The sequence below is a fragment of the Mus pahari genome, chromosome 7 (genome assembly GCF_900095145.1).
Source record: "Mus pahari chromosome 7, PAHARI_EIJ_v1.1, whole genome shotgun sequence".
Taxonomy (NCBI): domain Eukaryota; kingdom Metazoa; phylum Chordata; class Mammalia; order Rodentia; family Muridae; genus Mus; species Mus pahari.
This window is the reverse complement of record NC_034596.1, coordinates 1,713,378-1,728,814: the sequence shown is the minus strand read 5'-3', so window position 1 is coordinate 1,728,814 and position 15,437 is coordinate 1,713,378. Positions and strand designations below refer to the sequence as shown.

The window sequence follows — 15,437 nt, the reverse complement described above, 5'->3', positions numbered from 1 at the left end:
CGGGTGCAGGTCAGTTGCTCTTTTTGCTCTCTTGCCCATCTGTTCTTCCCACCATGTAAGGACACAAGAATAACATCATTCATGAAGAGCAGGCCATGCCCAGGCACAAAGCCCTGTTAACACCTGCTCCTGGACTTTTCTTTTCTTTTTTTTTTTAAGATTTATTTATTATTATACATAAGTACACCGTAGCTGTCTTCAGACAGATCTCATTACGGATGGTTGTGAGCCACCATGTGGTTGCTGGAATTTGAACTCAGGACCTTCGGAAGAGCACTCAGTGCTCTTACCCACTGAGCCATCTCGCCAGCCCACTCCTGGACTTTTCATATTCCAAATCTGTGAGCAATAAGTTCTTATTGCTGATAAGCTGTCCAGTGTAGGGCTGAAGAGATGGGCTTAGTTGTTGAGAGAGCATAGTGTACCCCTACAGAGAATCCAAGTTCGGATCACAGCACCCATGTCAAGTGGCTCACACTGCCTACAATTCCAGCTCTGGGAGATCCAATGCCCTCCTCTAACCTCCTCAGACACCTGTACTCACATGCACCCCAACACACAAACACAGACATACAAACACATGCAGAGACAACAAAAATTGATCTTTAAAAGTTGCCCAGTCTGTGGTATTTTGTTTTAGGTCACCAAGTGGAGATAGAGTGTTTGTGAACACTGCTGAAGCTCACCCACAAACCATCAGAGGCTATGGGAGATGCACACACAGATCTTCAAGGAAGTCACTCTGGTGACCCTTGATTCTTGTGTCCAGTCTGTGAGAATACACTTCTATCAGAACGGCCAGTTCGTAACACATTGTGAAACATGGATTTATCATCCAAATGCTGATAGGCCAAGAATAATGGTTGGTTTTACACTTGCAATCCCAGCACTTAGGCAGAGACAGGAAAGTCACTTCAAGTTCAAGGCCAGCCTGGCCTGCCTCACAGTTACTGGGCCAGGCAGGGATACACAGTGAAGCCCTGTCTCAAAAGCTAAACAAGCCAGGGGATGGTGGCACTTGCCTTTAATTCCAGCAGTTTGGAGGCAGAGGCAGGCAGAGTTCTGTGAGTTGAGTTTGAGGACAGCCTCGTCTACAAGAATGAATTTCAGTACAGCCACGGCTATGCAGAGAAACCCTGTCTCAAAAAACAAAACAAAACAAAACAAAACAAAAAAAACCCCAAAACCAACCAACCAACCAACCAAAACAAAACCACTTCAACTACCTCAGGAACTGAATATACTACTGATTTGTGCCTGGTTCTGGGTTTTGTGGCTGGGTGCTGGCACTGAAGGGGTCAACGCTTTTAAGGAAAAGGTGTAATGGTCTTCAATTACCTTGGAGACAAAAGTCAAAAAAAAAAGCTTTGCAGGCTGGGAAAATGGCTCAATGGTTAACAACACCAACTACTCTTCCAGAGGTCATGAGTTCAAATCCCAGTAGTCACATGGTGTCTCACAACCATCTGTAATGGGATCCCATACCCTCTTCTGAAGACAGCTACAGTGTAATCATATAAATAAAATAAATAGTTTTTTAACCAGAAAAGAAAAGAAAAGAAAAAAGCTTTGCACAGTCTCAAGGGAGAAGCATGGATTTCCGTTAGAAGCCAGCAGGAGCAAAGGGCAGACACAGCCTGTAGTTTCGTTCTGAGGGAAAGACAAGGCAGGGGCAGGGCTAGGATGGGCCAGATTCCATAACTCAGAGAGGGGGCACAGAGGGAGCCTCTGGGGCCCAGCGGCTGCCCTTAGTTGCTTGAGAGAGTGGACTTTGGGCTTCAGGGAGGTGTAAATACCCTGAGCTGCCAACTTGGGCTCCTGACTAATAGATGCAGATAGAAAGGTGCAGAGTCTAAGAAACAGAACACATGCCAGCATTCTCATCTAACTTGTCAGAAACTGAATCTTCCTCTTCCAGCCTTTCCCTCCTGTGGTCTCTCCCAGGGATAGACTCCTGCATTTGTGCTGTCTGGAACCTGAGGGTCATCCCTGTTCCTCCTCTGCCTCAGCTTTACCCTACCGAAGAGTCCTGCCAAGTCTGCCTTCTATCTGGAAGATCTTCATTCCTCTCCCTGTCGGTGCCCCCTATACAGCCATCTGTTTTCTGTGCCCTCAACAGTGCCTGATCGGTGCCTTAACTTCTTTCTCCTCCTCCTTCCCTAAGTACCCTGAGGGTTTCTTCTGATCTTCTGAAAGGGCTCTCGCTCTCTCTCTCTCTCTCTCTCTCTCTCTCTCCCTCCCTCCCTCCCTCCCTCCCTCCCCTCCAAAGCCCTTTGATGGGTTTCCTCTGCCCTCAAGAAGCTGTTCAGCACCTGCTCCTTGACTACCCAAACACCCAGCCTCACATTTCTTTTTGACTTCTGTAAGAAAGCCCCTAACTCCACATTTTCACTTATTCTACTTGCCTGGGAAACTCGTACTCATTTTCTGCCATTGAAAATTTAGGCATCATTTTCGCCTGCCCCCAAATAGTAGCAGGGAAACACTCCCTTTTTTTAATCCTAAGAGTTCGGGCTCGGGAACATTCAGATCTCATACAGGTTTTTCCATTACATATGTTGATATATCCGTGCCTTGGCTGGTCCCTGGATCAGGAGCTGTACAACTTCTCAGATGATTCTAGTCTACAGATGCGGTGGGAAGCCGAGGTTCTACCGCAGTCACTATTCAAGTACTCTAATAAAAACAGGGGCAGGCGTAGGGCGTTTATATCCACTGCCTGCTGCATAGCTGCTGAGCAAATCATCTGTTGGTGGGGATTGTAAGAGAGCACATAGAGACATTTAACCCAGGGAGTACAATGTCAGCACTGAGCGGCTGAAACCTGAGCATGTATCAATTTGTTGGGCAGTGCTTGTGCCCAGTGTGTGAGGGTCTCGGTGAATGGCTGTACTCTGTGACTGAGCCACAGGAGTGGCTGTGGGACCTTCCCGGGATGTCTGATTCAGCCTTCGCCATCCAGACCGCACGCACCAAGATGGCAGCTGCGGGGCGCTGCTTGCCCTAGGGCTTCAGTGCTTTTCACCACTGAGGGGAAGCCGGAATGAAGGCTCGTGGGTGACTCGGCTACTGCCGCTGGGACTAGCGAGGTTCGGCCGACAGCCAGACACCGCCCCTCGCCTCAGAACTGGCGGTGGGCGGGGCCGACGGCGGGCGGGACCTGCAGAGGCCTGCCAATGGCTTGCAAGAGGCGGGTGCACGACAAACCGCAAGCGGAAGAGTCAAAGTTCAGGAGCTAGAGGCAGCCGGGAGCCTGGGAAATGGAATACCCCTACACAACCAAGATGCTGCCTTCCTCTCTGAGCCTGCAAAACGGCACCTGGTCAGACACCGTCTCTCTGCTCTTAGCTCTTGGCGTTGCTCTCTACTTGGGCTACTACTGGGCATGTGTGCCCCAGGTGGGTGAGGGCCGAGCCATGGCCCGGTGCTTGGGGGTCCTAGAGTGTATGGGGTTATTCTCCAGCCTGGGCTCTGAAAGCTTGGGTAGTTGGTTCTGCGGCGCCATGTGAATTTTGCTATTACGACCTACAAAAGAGGTGGTTCGGCCGCTTTTAGATTCTTGGAATCTTCCCCCGACAGCTGTTTTTTTTTTTTTTTTTTTTTTTTGAGTACAGAAAGGGTGCTCCCCCTATACTGTTAACTGACTTTTGGATATAGGTGGGGTAGAGGGCTTTTCTGCCTTTCTTTTGTTTTTAGGTGGTCTAACTAAAATATGTAGATTATGTTCACTAGCTGTACAGAATAGTGGAACGGATGCCTGTGTGGTTCTGGCACCGCTCCATCCGCTTAGCAGGGCCTCCTCTCTCTTGAGGACTGGCTGAGGTTCCTGCCAAGCTTAGGACAGATGGATAATTCTCTACACAGTCAGTCCTGTTCTAAGTTCTAGCCTCCTTGTGTATACAGTGCTGCATGTAAGTCTGTGTATCACTTTACAGGTCAGTTTGGTCAATCTGATCAAACTGAAATGTAGATAAAATACACAATCTACACTCCAGGACAGCTAAGGTTTTTATCTCATTAAAATCTACTTAGGCGCCGGGCAGTGGTGGTGCACGCCTTTAATCCCAGCACTTGGGAGGCAGAGACAGGTGGATTTCTGCGTTCGAGGCCAGCCTGGTCTACAGAGTGAGTTCCAGGACAGCCAGGGCTACACAGAGAAACCCTATCTTGAAAGAAAAAAAAAAAAATCTACTTAGGTAACTTGAGTCTAACAAGAAAGCTATAGATTCAACTTGTTACAAAAGATCTCTAGGGGTTAAATGCTTACTCCTGGCTACTGGGAAGGCTGAGGCAGGAGGATCACTCGAGCCCAAGAGTTTTGCACCATTCTGGCCTACAGGTAACATAACAAGGCCCTGTGCCCATACAGTGGGGTCATGAGGCCTGTTTCTGAGACAGCCACGTGTAGATAAACGTCATGTAAATTGGGAGTGAGGAGGTGATTGAATGCTTACGGGCACCCAGGTTCTGTTCCCAGCAACTACATGGCACTTCCAGTTCACAACTGTCTGTAACACCCTCCCTGGCTTTCAGACATATGGGTAGTGCACAAACATGTATGCAGGCAAACACTCCCACATATTAAATAAATCTAAAATATAAATAGCAAAATTTAAAATGTTTAAAATCACATAAAATGCTTACTTAACAGAATACCTGGAATGCAGGGAGCGTTCAGCAACTTACAAGTTATTATTGTTGATAACCATAATTATTAATTTTGCTTTGCTCCTGTCTGCTCTGACTTGGGGCAGACCGACTAACCTCTGAGAATCATAATTCCTTTACTGTTATCAAATAAGGTTGGGATTTGTCTGTACTATAGCACAGTGATTTCATTGTTGTTCTATCAGGGTTTAAGGACCAGGGTCCAAGTCACAGGATAAACTGGGCCTTGTTAGCGTATCATTTGCCTAGCCCCTTCTGAGTAGCACGGCTGTAAGACAGAACAGGATCTGACTAAGTTTCTTACAAGTGCAATTTATGATTTAAAAACAAAACCAACTTCTGCAATGCTGGCGACTGTCCTGGGGTTGACCACTGAGCTACTGCATCCCAACACAACCCTCCCATTCTGGTCTTAGGCTCCAACTTTGTTCAGCACAGTGTCCTTAAATCTATGAGGCTAGGCCAGCTCCTTTACTTCATGGCTATAAAGAACCAAGCAAAGAGGCAGAAGAGAGTCAGGGCTTGGTGCCCATCGACCTCATTTGTCCCCATTGTCCCATCACTGTGCCCTTTTCTCTAGTTGGCATGAGGAAAGGAAACAGTTGTTCATGTTAGGATGCTTCCTCCTGTATAACACAGCCTAAGAACTGGGGCTCCACAAGAGAGTATGAGGTGCCTCTGTAAAAGAAGCCCTTCATCACTGAGCACACACACACATTAGAGAAATATGTAGACAGTGGTGTGCTGAGAACAGTGGGGTACAGGAGCCGGAGTGACCAGAGTAAGCTACAGGGTGATGCATTTGGACAACGCTGCTACAATGCAAAGGCCAGATTGAATGGCAGAGGTTTCTTTGCCTGGTCAAAAATCCCAACCAGCACACCATGGTGACACAAGCCTAGCACAGAGGCAGGCAGGAGGATTACATGAGTTCAAGGCTCCAACCATCCAGGGCAGATGTCTCAGCCCCAAAGAGCATGTCCTTCTGTCCCCGTAGATGAGTTTGTTTCCCAGCATCCATGCTGTGGCTCTCTCAGCTCGAGAGGATCCAGCACTTCTTCTGGACCCCACAGGCAAGATCTTACCTGTGTGCCCATGCCCATAGGATCTGACATGTGTGCCCACGCTCACAGGATCTGACCTGTGTGCCCACGCCCATAGGATCTGACCTGTGTGCCCACGCCCATAGGATCTGACCTGTGTGCCCACGCCCATAGGATCTGACCTGTGTGCCCACGCTCACAGGATCTGACCTGTGTGCCCACGCTCACAGGATCTGACCTGTGTGCCCATGCCCATAGGATCTGACCTGTGTGCCCACGCTCACAGGATCTGACCTGTGTGCCCATGCTCATAGGAGAGGCACAGAATTAGAAATAAAACCAAATCAGACAAAAACCCCAGCTAACCAGGCCGAGGAGCACAGGCCTTACTCTAGTTGGTCAGCTTATACTACCTGTTCTAGCACAAGTGGGTTTGAGGAGGGGACAGGCTGAGTGTGGGAGTCAGTACCTAGTCAACTGCTGCAGCCCTTCCTTCAGGGTCAGTTCTGGAGGGGACACTTTAGGACTGAGGTTTTTGGGGGGCACCATGTGCCACTCTAGGCTGAGCTGTACTGGGTACTTTATTGTGGCCAGGGAGGGGTCACTTACCCTCCAGTGTCTGGGACAAGAGAAAGAGGCCAATTGTGTTGTATGATTATAGAGGCCTCGTCTGGTGGCTGGGCCCCAGTTTCTGGCCTTCCTGGAGCAACACTGTCCAGTCACTGTGGAGACTTTCTACCCCACACTGTGGTGCTTTGAGGGACGGCTGCAAACCATCTTTCGAGTCCTCCTGCAGTCTCAGCCCGTGGTCCCTTACCGGAGGTAAGAAGGGTCAGGACCAGGAACACAAAGCTGCAAGTCTCTAAGGGAAACTGATCCACCTCTTTAAATGAAGGTAATCTTTGTCCCAAAGCATGAGACTAGATGTATGGAAAGGCTCTCTACTTGCACCCACATAAGGTTAATAGTCCATTCTAGCTGGTCACCTTGCTGTTTTATATGAAGTGTGCCTTCAAGTGATACCCATGACAAGCAGCAGAGCTTGTGGGTGAGTCAGAGGGTAGAGCTTCCAAGTGCAGAAGTGCAACTCCTAATAACATCTTTGTGTTGTAATCTCTACTAAACCCCAGCGAAGTCCTCCAGACCCCAGATGGAGGCCAGTTCCTTCTAGACTGGGCTGAGCGGTCTAACAGCACTCATTACCAGGACCCTACCACCCAGCCCATAGTACTGCTGCTTCCGGGCATCAGCGGCAGCAGCCAGGAGCCGTACATCTTACACCTAGCTGACCAAGCTCTGAAGGATGGCTATAGGTAAGGATGGGGTACAGAACTTGGGAAGGGAAAAGTACATCTGACCCCGATAAGGTACTCTTTGACAGGGGCCATTCTGAAGACTGTCAAGGGGAGGGTCTTCTTGGGAGGGTTTGGCTCACACACCTATGTTGCCCCAGGGCTGTTGTATTTAATAACCGAGGATGCCGAGGGGAAGAGCTGCTGGTGAGTACCCTCCTCCTTTGTGGTGGCCCTGGCCCTGTCCCCTTTAGAGACCATTGGCCCTAGGGCTCTGCCTGCTCACCACCCCCTACCCTTCCATGTGGCTGCCTTCTGGCAAGAGCCTCCCTCCCTAGCCAATGACCCACTTTGCCCTCAGACTCACAGGGCTTACTGTGCCAGCAACACTGAAGATCTAGAAATAGTTGTGAAGCACATAAAACGCCGCTACTCCCAAGCTCCGCTGCTGGCTGTGGGCATCTCTTTTGGAGGGTAATAGTTGCCTGGGTTTATTCCAAAGACCCGGTTGTTCATCTTGTCTTTTTCTCCTCTTCTGTCCCAGAGTTCCCATGCCAATACTTTCCATGGCCCTGCATCCAATTTTTCAGGATACTGGTGCTTAACTATCTGGCCCGGACCGGGAAGGCCGGAGGCTTGGTCGCGGGACTGACCATGTCTGCATGTTGGGATTCCTTTGAGACCGTTGACTCCTTGGAGACCCCACTCAACTCACTGCTCTTCAATCAGCCACTCACTGCTGGACTCTGCCGGCTTGTGGCCAGGTAGGATAGCAGATGGCAGGCTCTGCCAGTGCTTGGGTCCGTTCCAATCTGGGCTTTCTTGAGGAGGTAAGAAGACAGAAGCTGTGAGCTCTGTTAGGTGTAAGAGTTCAGACAAAAGCCGGGTGTGGTGGCGCACGCCTTTAATCCCAGCACTTGGGAGGCAGAGGCAGGGGGATTTCTGAGTTCGAGGTCAGTCTGGTCTACAGAGTGAGTTCCAGGACAGGCAGGGCTACACAGAGAAACCCTGTCTCGAAAAACCAAAAAAAAAAAAAAAAAAAAAAAAGAGTTCAGACAAACCCAGATGTATTCTTTTCCAGGAACAGAAAGCCAATTGAAAAGGTGTTGGATGTAGACTTTGCGATAAAGGTATCTTCTGATCACCCCCTCACCCCAGTGTTGGTCTCCTACTTTCTAATATTATAGCCTACCATGCCTCCACCACACAGGCCCGCACGATCCGCCAGCTGGATGAGCGCTACACGTCTGTGGCTTTTGGGTATGAAGACTGTGCGGCTTATTACCAAGCGGCAAGCCCAAGGACCAAGGTGGACGCCATCCACACCCCTGTGCTCTGCCTCAATGCAGCAGACGACCCCTTCTCCCCAGTCCACGGTGAGCGCCCGCAACGAGGTCCTGATCCCACAGCTACTGAGCCACAGATGGGAGGTATGAGCCTGGGTTCTCATGCCTGGATGGCTTTCTGACCTGCTGACTCCCTTTCAGCCTTCCCTCTGCAGGCTGCCCAGAAGTCTCCCTATGTGGCCCTGCTCATCACAGCTCGGGGTGGCCACATTGGCTTCCTGGAAGGGCTGCTGCCCTGGCAACACTGTTACATGAACCGCGTGCTACATCAGTATGCCCGAGCCATCTTCCAGCACTCAGTGGGGCTACCTGACCCGGGAGTACTCACTCCTGAAGATAGAAAGAGCTGACAAGAGGACTGCTGGGCTCTCAGTTCAATTGTTCTCTCTTTATTAAATATCAACTCTTCCTGCCTAATGAGCTGAGATTCCCTTTCCTCAGGCTGCAGTAGATCCTCCAGGAACTCAGTGTATCTGGCCTGACTGGCTTGGTGCTACCCACAGGAACCCACAGATCACCGCTATCGGGGTCCTCCTTGTGCCTCTTCCTACCCTAACAGCAAGTGCCAGCAAAGACTTTGTCTCAACAAAGCCACGACCCTGTGTGAAGGCTGGAAGGGGAGGAGGAGAAACAGCCTCTGTAAGAAGGATGGCAATGTCTCCAGGCTCGTGGTCACCTTCACACGGTTCTAGAAAAGGAAGAGCTTAACTCTGGAGCCCTGGGAGGCAGAGGAAACGAGGCAGGCAGTGTGGCCTAAGTGGATCCACAGGTGAAGGCAGGGCTCCCAAGACCCAGAGTGATGGAGAGGCCACGGCCAGTGTTAGCTGAGGGACAAGCAGTACCCATCAGTCTCATCCGATGCAGTTTCAGCCGTGGGGCTCAGTGATTCTGCTCTGGGCGGCGGCACTGCCCAAGGCTGATCCCCATCGCTCTGGAGGTTAGAGAAATCCCGGGAAGGCACTCTGGAGCAGCAGGATGGTCACAATGATAAGGCCAACACACAGCAGGAGCAGGAGCCATACAGGAACACTCCCTGGGTGCAGGGCAAGGGAAGAAATGAGTGGGCAAAGGTGCTGTGGAGCTTGAGACCAGAACCTTTAACCTCTCTCATTCAAGGAGGGGCAGGTGGATGGATAAAAACAGTCCATTTTCCAGGGGCCAATTTTTGCTATAGCTAAAGATGAAGTGGTACCCTCCCTGTCCCCCCCCCTCCCCCCCCCCACAACAACGACTCACGCCGTGAAGGCAGCAGGTGCAACTGGCAACGACTATCCACAGCCACAGAGAAAAGAGCAGTTTCATGGGGCCCAAGGAGCTTTGGACCACAACCCTTCTCAGGTAGAAAGGTCACATCTGTCACCACAATGCCATGGGCCTCCTTCACATAATACAGGCGCTGGGGGAGAAAGCAGCGAGGAAAGCCTAGTTGGAGGCTACCTTCTGGGAAACACGCTCCACAGTCCTAACAGGCTTCCCCTGTGGACTGCGCCAGATCCTTCCTGGCAGGGCAGAGAGAGTAAGCTTGGGACCCTCCCATGGGGATGTGCCAACCGCTGCCATTACCTGGAGAGAGAAAGCTATGTAGATGGCGACAGAGCCAGTGACCGTGCCTAGGCCCAGGAAGGTACCCGATTCACTGGAACACACAACAGAGGATTCACTGCTCTGAAGCCTGCACAGGGACTCCCAACCCCCAACAGGGGCCCTCTCGAGCTGAGGCAGGACTCATTCTCCAGCTCCCCCAAGCACCCGCCATCCAACCAAGTAGTAGGACTTCACACCTGACGCCGAGGCAGGAAATGACCTCATGGCCGCAGGACCTGGTCCGAAGAGGCAAGAAGGTGGAACTGTCCCAGGCTGTGAGGTAGCAGGGTGGGGGCTGACGTAGGCGCTTGTGGGGTATCTGCACTGTGAAGAGTCGCAGCCCTCCGGGCTGATCCGGAACATGCCCAAACCTGGAGGCCAGGCAAAAGGCTTTTGGTTCCTGTCAGCCCTCAGGTTTGTGCCCTGCACCCCAGTCACGCCTGAAACAACTTCCAAGGCTCCAGCCATGGCCAGCTCTCAGCTTCCTTTTCCCATTCCCCAGCTGAGGTGTGCCTGCCAGCCACCCTGTGACCTGCATACCTGCAGGCCTGGAAGCGATATGGTGTGTTAGAAGAGGCGGGTCCATTCTCTTGCCACTGTAGCTGTGTCACCAGTTGATCCTTTTGCCACACGGAGGCCTTAAAGTCCCAGCCCACTGTAACCAACTGGGGAGGAGTAAAGATCCCAAAGACGGACAGTTAGGACATCTACGTACTGTGCAGGGTGCACAACAGGCTCCGCCTTTCTGCACCAGCATCCCACATCTCCATCTCCTTACCTTGCCATCAGGACCAAAAGCCAAATCTCCAATCTCCCCTTCATGGGCTTTGAACTCCAGAACTTTCTCCAGGCTAGGTACCTACAGCCAAGACAGTATCAGTTACAGACCAGACACTGAGATGCCCACCCCTCTTACCCCAATGGCCACTCATAAATTTCACAGAATGCAGATTCAGATAGATTCTCATGATTTTGGTGTTATTGCAACTAACATCCATCCTCCTCAAGCCCCTAAAACCACACCTTCCAGACACGAACATGACCGTCTGTCCCTCCAGTGGCAAGCAGGGTGTTATCATGGTTAAAGCACACAGCTTTCTGCAGTGGTTCATTGCTGAAGTCTGTCTGTACTGCCTCCAAATTCTTTACTCTGAGCTCAACCCCTTCCGGGTGAACTTCTGCTCCCGATTTCTTCTCTGCCGGAGGGGCCCCCTTCCTCTGTCGAGGTCCCTGCTCCTTGGAACCTGCAGCACAAACAGTTTGCCAGGAACCAGATTCCTTTGTTGCTTTCTAGGCACCCCAGGTTAACCTTAAGTATCTTCTTGCCTCCACTCCTAAGCTCTGAGACTACAGGTAGGCACCACCACCCTCCGACAGACCTGGGTATGACCACCGCCCCACACCTAATCTCTTGGTTTTTAGAGACCAAGAATGAGAGCGACTTTTTCCAAAGCTCTTCACCTGACTTCTCCGCTTTACTGCCCTTCTGTTGATGGACCTGGAAACGAAGAAGCTGACACTGGGCATCCTGTCCGGCAGCAAGGATGTCACCAGCTAGCGCCAAATTCATGGTGGCCCGTGTCTCCGTGTCATGAGAGTGCAGCAAGGAAGCGCTCAGGCACCCGTTGATCTGCTCTAGCTGCAGAAAATGCTGTGAGGGAGCCAAAGTGGACAAAGGTCAGGCCAGCCCGGAAGGCGCATTAAGTGCTAGCCTCGGCTGTACCTTGCTTCCCGCACCTCCAGCTCATGTTTTTTGTGTATTGTTTCTTTGGTTGTTGTTGCTGTTGCTTAGAGCTGTATTCTCTCACTGGAACTTCTCAATTCATACAGCAAGCAGGGTTTAGATTGCTAGGTCCAGTTTACAGAAAGAAAAGAATTCAGCCTCCAGCTGCTTGAAGATGGACAAGGCAATGTGCCTTCCTGGAAAAGGCCAGAGTCAGAGCCCTGGACCTGCTCTCGTAATCCGGTGTGGACAGTCCAGGATTCGCAGACCTGCACAGCTTTCAGCCTAATTTCGGATGTCTCAACCACTCTGCTCAGGTGAAACCAGCCCCGAGCGGCAATCCGGGGTGCTCCCACTAGAAATGGGCAGGGACTAAACCAGGGTACGCTCACCTCTGCATCCCCCGGCCACCCTGGAATCGCCCTGGGCCACGGTACAACCTGTTCGCAGTGGCCCTGCGTTCTCACCACGCCATTCTTTATGCCGGTCTTGGCAGCTCCTCCTCCGCCCGCAGCGATGAGCAGCCCAGTCTTGGGGTCTATCCGAAGCGCGTACAACGGGAACGGGGCCCGGTACAGCTCCACTCCCCGGCGCCGGCCCATCCCGCCCGCGCGTTCACCGCCAGCCCCGCGGAACCCACGACATGCCGCGCCCCGCCTCGGAAAGCTGAGGAACTCGGTGCTAGAGTTTCCCGGAAGACTGCCGACCCCTCTCAGCAAGGGACTTGCCACCCCTCAAACCACCGCAGGGAGCCGATCTGCGCCCGCGCGGCCGACTGGGTCTTGCAGGTGTTCAGTGCGCACGCGCCGCGCTCCTGGGCTCTCTCTGCGCAAGCGCAAGACGCCAATCCGCGTCAGCAGTAGCGGGACGCGCTGTCACGGAACCCTGGCATCGGATCCGGGTCCTAACCCCGAATGACGACGAAGCTGCCATCTTTGTGTGGGGCGTGGGAGGTGGGACTGGAAGAGATTACTGAAGATCAGTAAATTGAATTAAAAAGTTCTCGGACTGGGACAGTCCCCACTTGAGGAGAGATACACAGACTCGTACAAGCGGGGCCTCCAGGGAGGAAGTGGGTTCTCCCGGGTCACGTGGAGGACAGACACTCCAAAACAGATTCACTGCTTCCTAATATCCTAATAGGAAGAAATCAGTCCCCACTTTGAGAACGTCCTCCGCGGTTAATTGGACTCTTTCTTATGGCTTGACATCCACTTCTGGAACATCGAACTTATGGGACTGGCAAGACTTGAGACTAGGCACAAAGACCCACAAAATCCCAGATAAGCTGGGCTATTTGATTACCCTACTATTTAAGTGTTTTTGGAACATGTTCACATTATAGAGATGTAAGGACCATTATTTGAATATGGCTTATATTATAGTATTTGATGTCTTTTGCGATTCATAATGAGTCCCAGTCAACCATACATGAATTTATACTACCATGGTGTCTTTTGGACCCATATTTAGCTGAACAAACCATTTGATTAGAAGAAGCCAATTTCAGGCCCATTTACTAACCTTCAGGGAGGAGAGAGGAACTTGACACTGAATTCGGTCACCAGTGGCCAGTATGTGCCCACATGATGAAATATTTATTTTTAAAAATAACCCTAGACAATAGGGATCAATGAGCTCGGGAGTTGGTGATCTCATGTAGGTGCTGGATGGATGGATGGTGTGCCCAGAGAGGGCAATGAAGCACTGCATCCCTCACCCTTTATCCTCCATGTACCTTGCCCTACACATCTCTTCCCTTCAGTGAATCCTGGGTTCTATCCTTTATGGCAGAAGAGAAATCCTAAGGAAGATGGACGTGAGCTCTGTGCTGTTCTGACAGCTTACCAGACTGACAGAGGAAGTCACAGGGAGTTCTGCTTCCCAGCCTGTTATTTAGAAGTACAGATGGTCAGGACTCAAAGCTGGAGACACTGGAAATGATCCTTTAGGATCGATCCCTTTGATTTATGGGATCCAGTGTGAACACCTGTGGGTGGGTGGTGTTAGAAATTTCGTTCAATCGTTGGACACCTAGTTGGTGTCTTAGAATTGGAGATGTGTCTGAAAACACTCCGTGTTTGGTTTCAGAGCTATCCCGGAAGAAGCAGAACTTCTCACGGTGTGAATGAAAAACGATAGGCAAACTCCAGGTCACACTGGCTGCGTCTCTTATTTTGTGTCAGTTCCTGTTTGTAAAACACTGTTGAGCAAGTGAAAGGAAGGTCTCTAAGCACCTGGCAGCCAGGCTCTAATGCAGTTGTTTTGGTTTGATGGTCATTTCCTGTTGTAGATATTATCTACCACATACTCTTCCCACCCAAATTCCTCCAACTCTAGACAAGAACATCATGTGCTATTCCTTGTGAACATTCTACTGCAAATGGTTGTTGAGGGGATGGACAAACACTCTAACTGGGGTTGGCTAAGAGAGTTTGATCCTAATGCCTTTCCGTCCCTTTTGTTTTTGTCCGGGGTGGGGGGGCTCATGCTCTGTGGTGCATGTGTGCTCAGAGATCATCTTTCAGGGTTGGTGACAACTTCCCACCTCTTTCCCTTACTGAAGTGTACAAATTTATCACTAAGCCAAGCAGCTTACACTTGTGCTGATAAACACCAACTTGGGTTCCTAGATAAACGTGTCCAAATCTCCAGCTCTACCTGGTAGGGCTACTCCTTGGCTGAGACTGAATAAAAGCTGTGAACCGTGATGTGTGTGTCCTTACAGATCCAGCCTGACTGTCTGCCGGGGGCATCTCTTGTAGAGAGAGATGCCTGGTTTTGTTACCAGTTTTCATCAGAACCTTTAGGGAACAGTTGCCTTTTACTTTTGTTTATAGGCCAGATATCACTCGATTCTGAAACTGTTGTGAGAAGACAAGTTGAGAAACCAAGTCAAGTGGTCAGCCCACAAGGGAAGAACAGCTTATCTTTATTATTTGTTTGTTTGCTTTTCTTTTCTTTTTACTTGTTTTTTCCAGACAGGGTTTCTCTGTGTAGCCCAGGCTGTACTGGAACTCACTCTGTATCAGTCTGGTTGTCATAGAGATCCACCTGCCTCTGCTTCCTGAGTGCAGGGATTACAGGGGCTAGGGTGTCCTCAAAGTCCTAAATAGAAAGGCATATGCCACCGTGCCTGGCCTGCTTTTGTGATTTTTGTTAGTCTGTTTTGGTTATTTGAAGCAAGGTTTCTCTGTGTATCCCTTGCTGTCATGGAGCTCTCTCTGGAGACCAGGCTGGCATTGAACTCACAGAGATCCACCTACCTTTGCCTCTCACGTGCTGGGATTAAAGGCTTGAGTCACTGTGGGGCACATAGGTTGTACTACCAGATCAAACCCCAGAACCCCCAGGGATCCGAGGCAGTAGGGGTGGAGCTGCCTTCTCCCAGTCTCTCATGCCTGCTCTGGAACAAGTAACCATGACCACCAACTGAGAGGGCCTTGGGAACTCAGTCATGTATCACAGCACCTTGAGTTCTTCTCCATATTAGTGAAGGCTCTAGATAGCCAACGACTTTCTTGAATATTCTCACACCCTTACCCCAAAAGGTATATAATCCCTGGTTCACCCCGGGAAAAAAGTGTATGCATCCGCATCCACTCCCGATAAAGCAATATGAACAAGCAAGGATTGTCTCAGAGAGCTGCTTCATTAATGATCACCATGGGAAAAGTGTTTGCCTAAATGAGCCGCCGTGACATCATGACTCCAGAAGAAGAGCCTTTCTCTCCAGCACCCTCTCCCAACTGGACCAAATCCTGCTCATCCCCGGTCCCCT

General features: G+C 50.7%; 2 protein-coding genes across 3 annotated transcripts; one reads left to right on the top strand and one right to left on the bottom strand.

The window, feature by feature from the left end:
• The first annotated feature begins 3,200 nt into the window (after positions 1-3,200).
• On the top strand, positions 3,201-8,766 carry Abhd1 (abhydrolase domain containing 1). Its single transcript, XM_021202098.2, has 9 exons — positions 3,201-3,398; positions 6,373-6,533; positions 6,842-7,024; positions 7,165-7,210; positions 7,365-7,477; positions 7,594-7,767; positions 8,085-8,133; positions 8,214-8,379; positions 8,491-8,766. Exons 1-9 carry the CDS (start codon positions 3,261-3,263, stop codon positions 8,697-8,699), a joined length of 1,239 nt encoding a protein of 412 aa, XP_021057757.1. The 5' UTR covers positions 3,201-3,260; the 3' UTR covers positions 8,700-8,766.
• Preb (prolactin regulatory element binding) lies at positions 8,717-12,461 on the bottom strand. 2 transcript variants are annotated; one of them, XM_021202094.1, is made up of 9 exons: positions 12,124-12,461; positions 11,395-11,584; positions 10,957-11,177; positions 10,712-10,792; positions 10,474-10,598; positions 10,131-10,304; positions 9,913-9,985; positions 9,586-9,745; positions 8,717-9,382 (listed from the first exon to the last, which is right to left on the bottom strand). In XM_021202094.1, the coding sequence occupies exons 1-9, from the start codon at positions 12,256-12,258 to the stop codon at positions 9,288-9,290; spliced, it is 1,254 nt and encodes a 417-aa protein (XP_021057753.1). In that variant the 5' UTR covers positions 12,259-12,461; the 3' UTR covers positions 8,717-9,287. The 2 variants fall into 2 exon arrangements, with proteins under 2 accessions (XP_021057753.1, XP_021057755.1); XM_021202096.2 differs by lacking the exon at positions 9,586-9,745 and having other exon boundaries at positions 9,329-9,382; positions 12,124-12,445.
• Between the last annotated feature and the right edge of the window lie 2,976 nt (positions 12,462-15,437).

What these genes read in the sequence shown, in the direction of transcription:
- Abhd1 (XM_021202098.2), top strand. Translation starts at nt 3,261, where the DNA reads ATGGAATACCCCTACACAACCAAGATGCTGCCTTCCTCTCTGAGCCTG. An exon ending in CCCGTGGTCCCTTACCGGAG is followed by an intron (nt 6,534 to 6,841) that starts GTAAGAAGGGTC and finishes ACTAAACCCCAG; the next exon opens with CGAAGTCCTCCAGACCCCAG. An exon ending in GCTCTGAAGGATGGCTATAG is followed by an intron (nt 7,025 to 7,164) that starts GTAAGGATGGGG and finishes ATGTTGCCCCAG; the next exon opens with GGCTGTTGTATTTAATAACC.
- Preb (XM_021202094.1), bottom strand. Translation starts at nt 12,258, where the DNA reads ATGGGCCGGCGCCGGGGAGTGGAGCTGTACCGGGCCCCGTTCCCGTTG. An exon ending in ATTTCCTGCCTCGGCGTCAG is followed by an intron (nt 9,986 to 10,130) that starts GTGTGAAGTCCT and finishes TGTGTGTTCCAG; the next exon opens with TGAATCGGGTACCTTCCTGG. An exon ending in GCACCTGCTGCCTTCACGGC is followed by an intron (nt 9,383 to 9,585) that starts GTGAGTCGTTGT and finishes CCCTGCACCCAG; the next exon opens with GGAGTGTTCCTGTATGGCTC.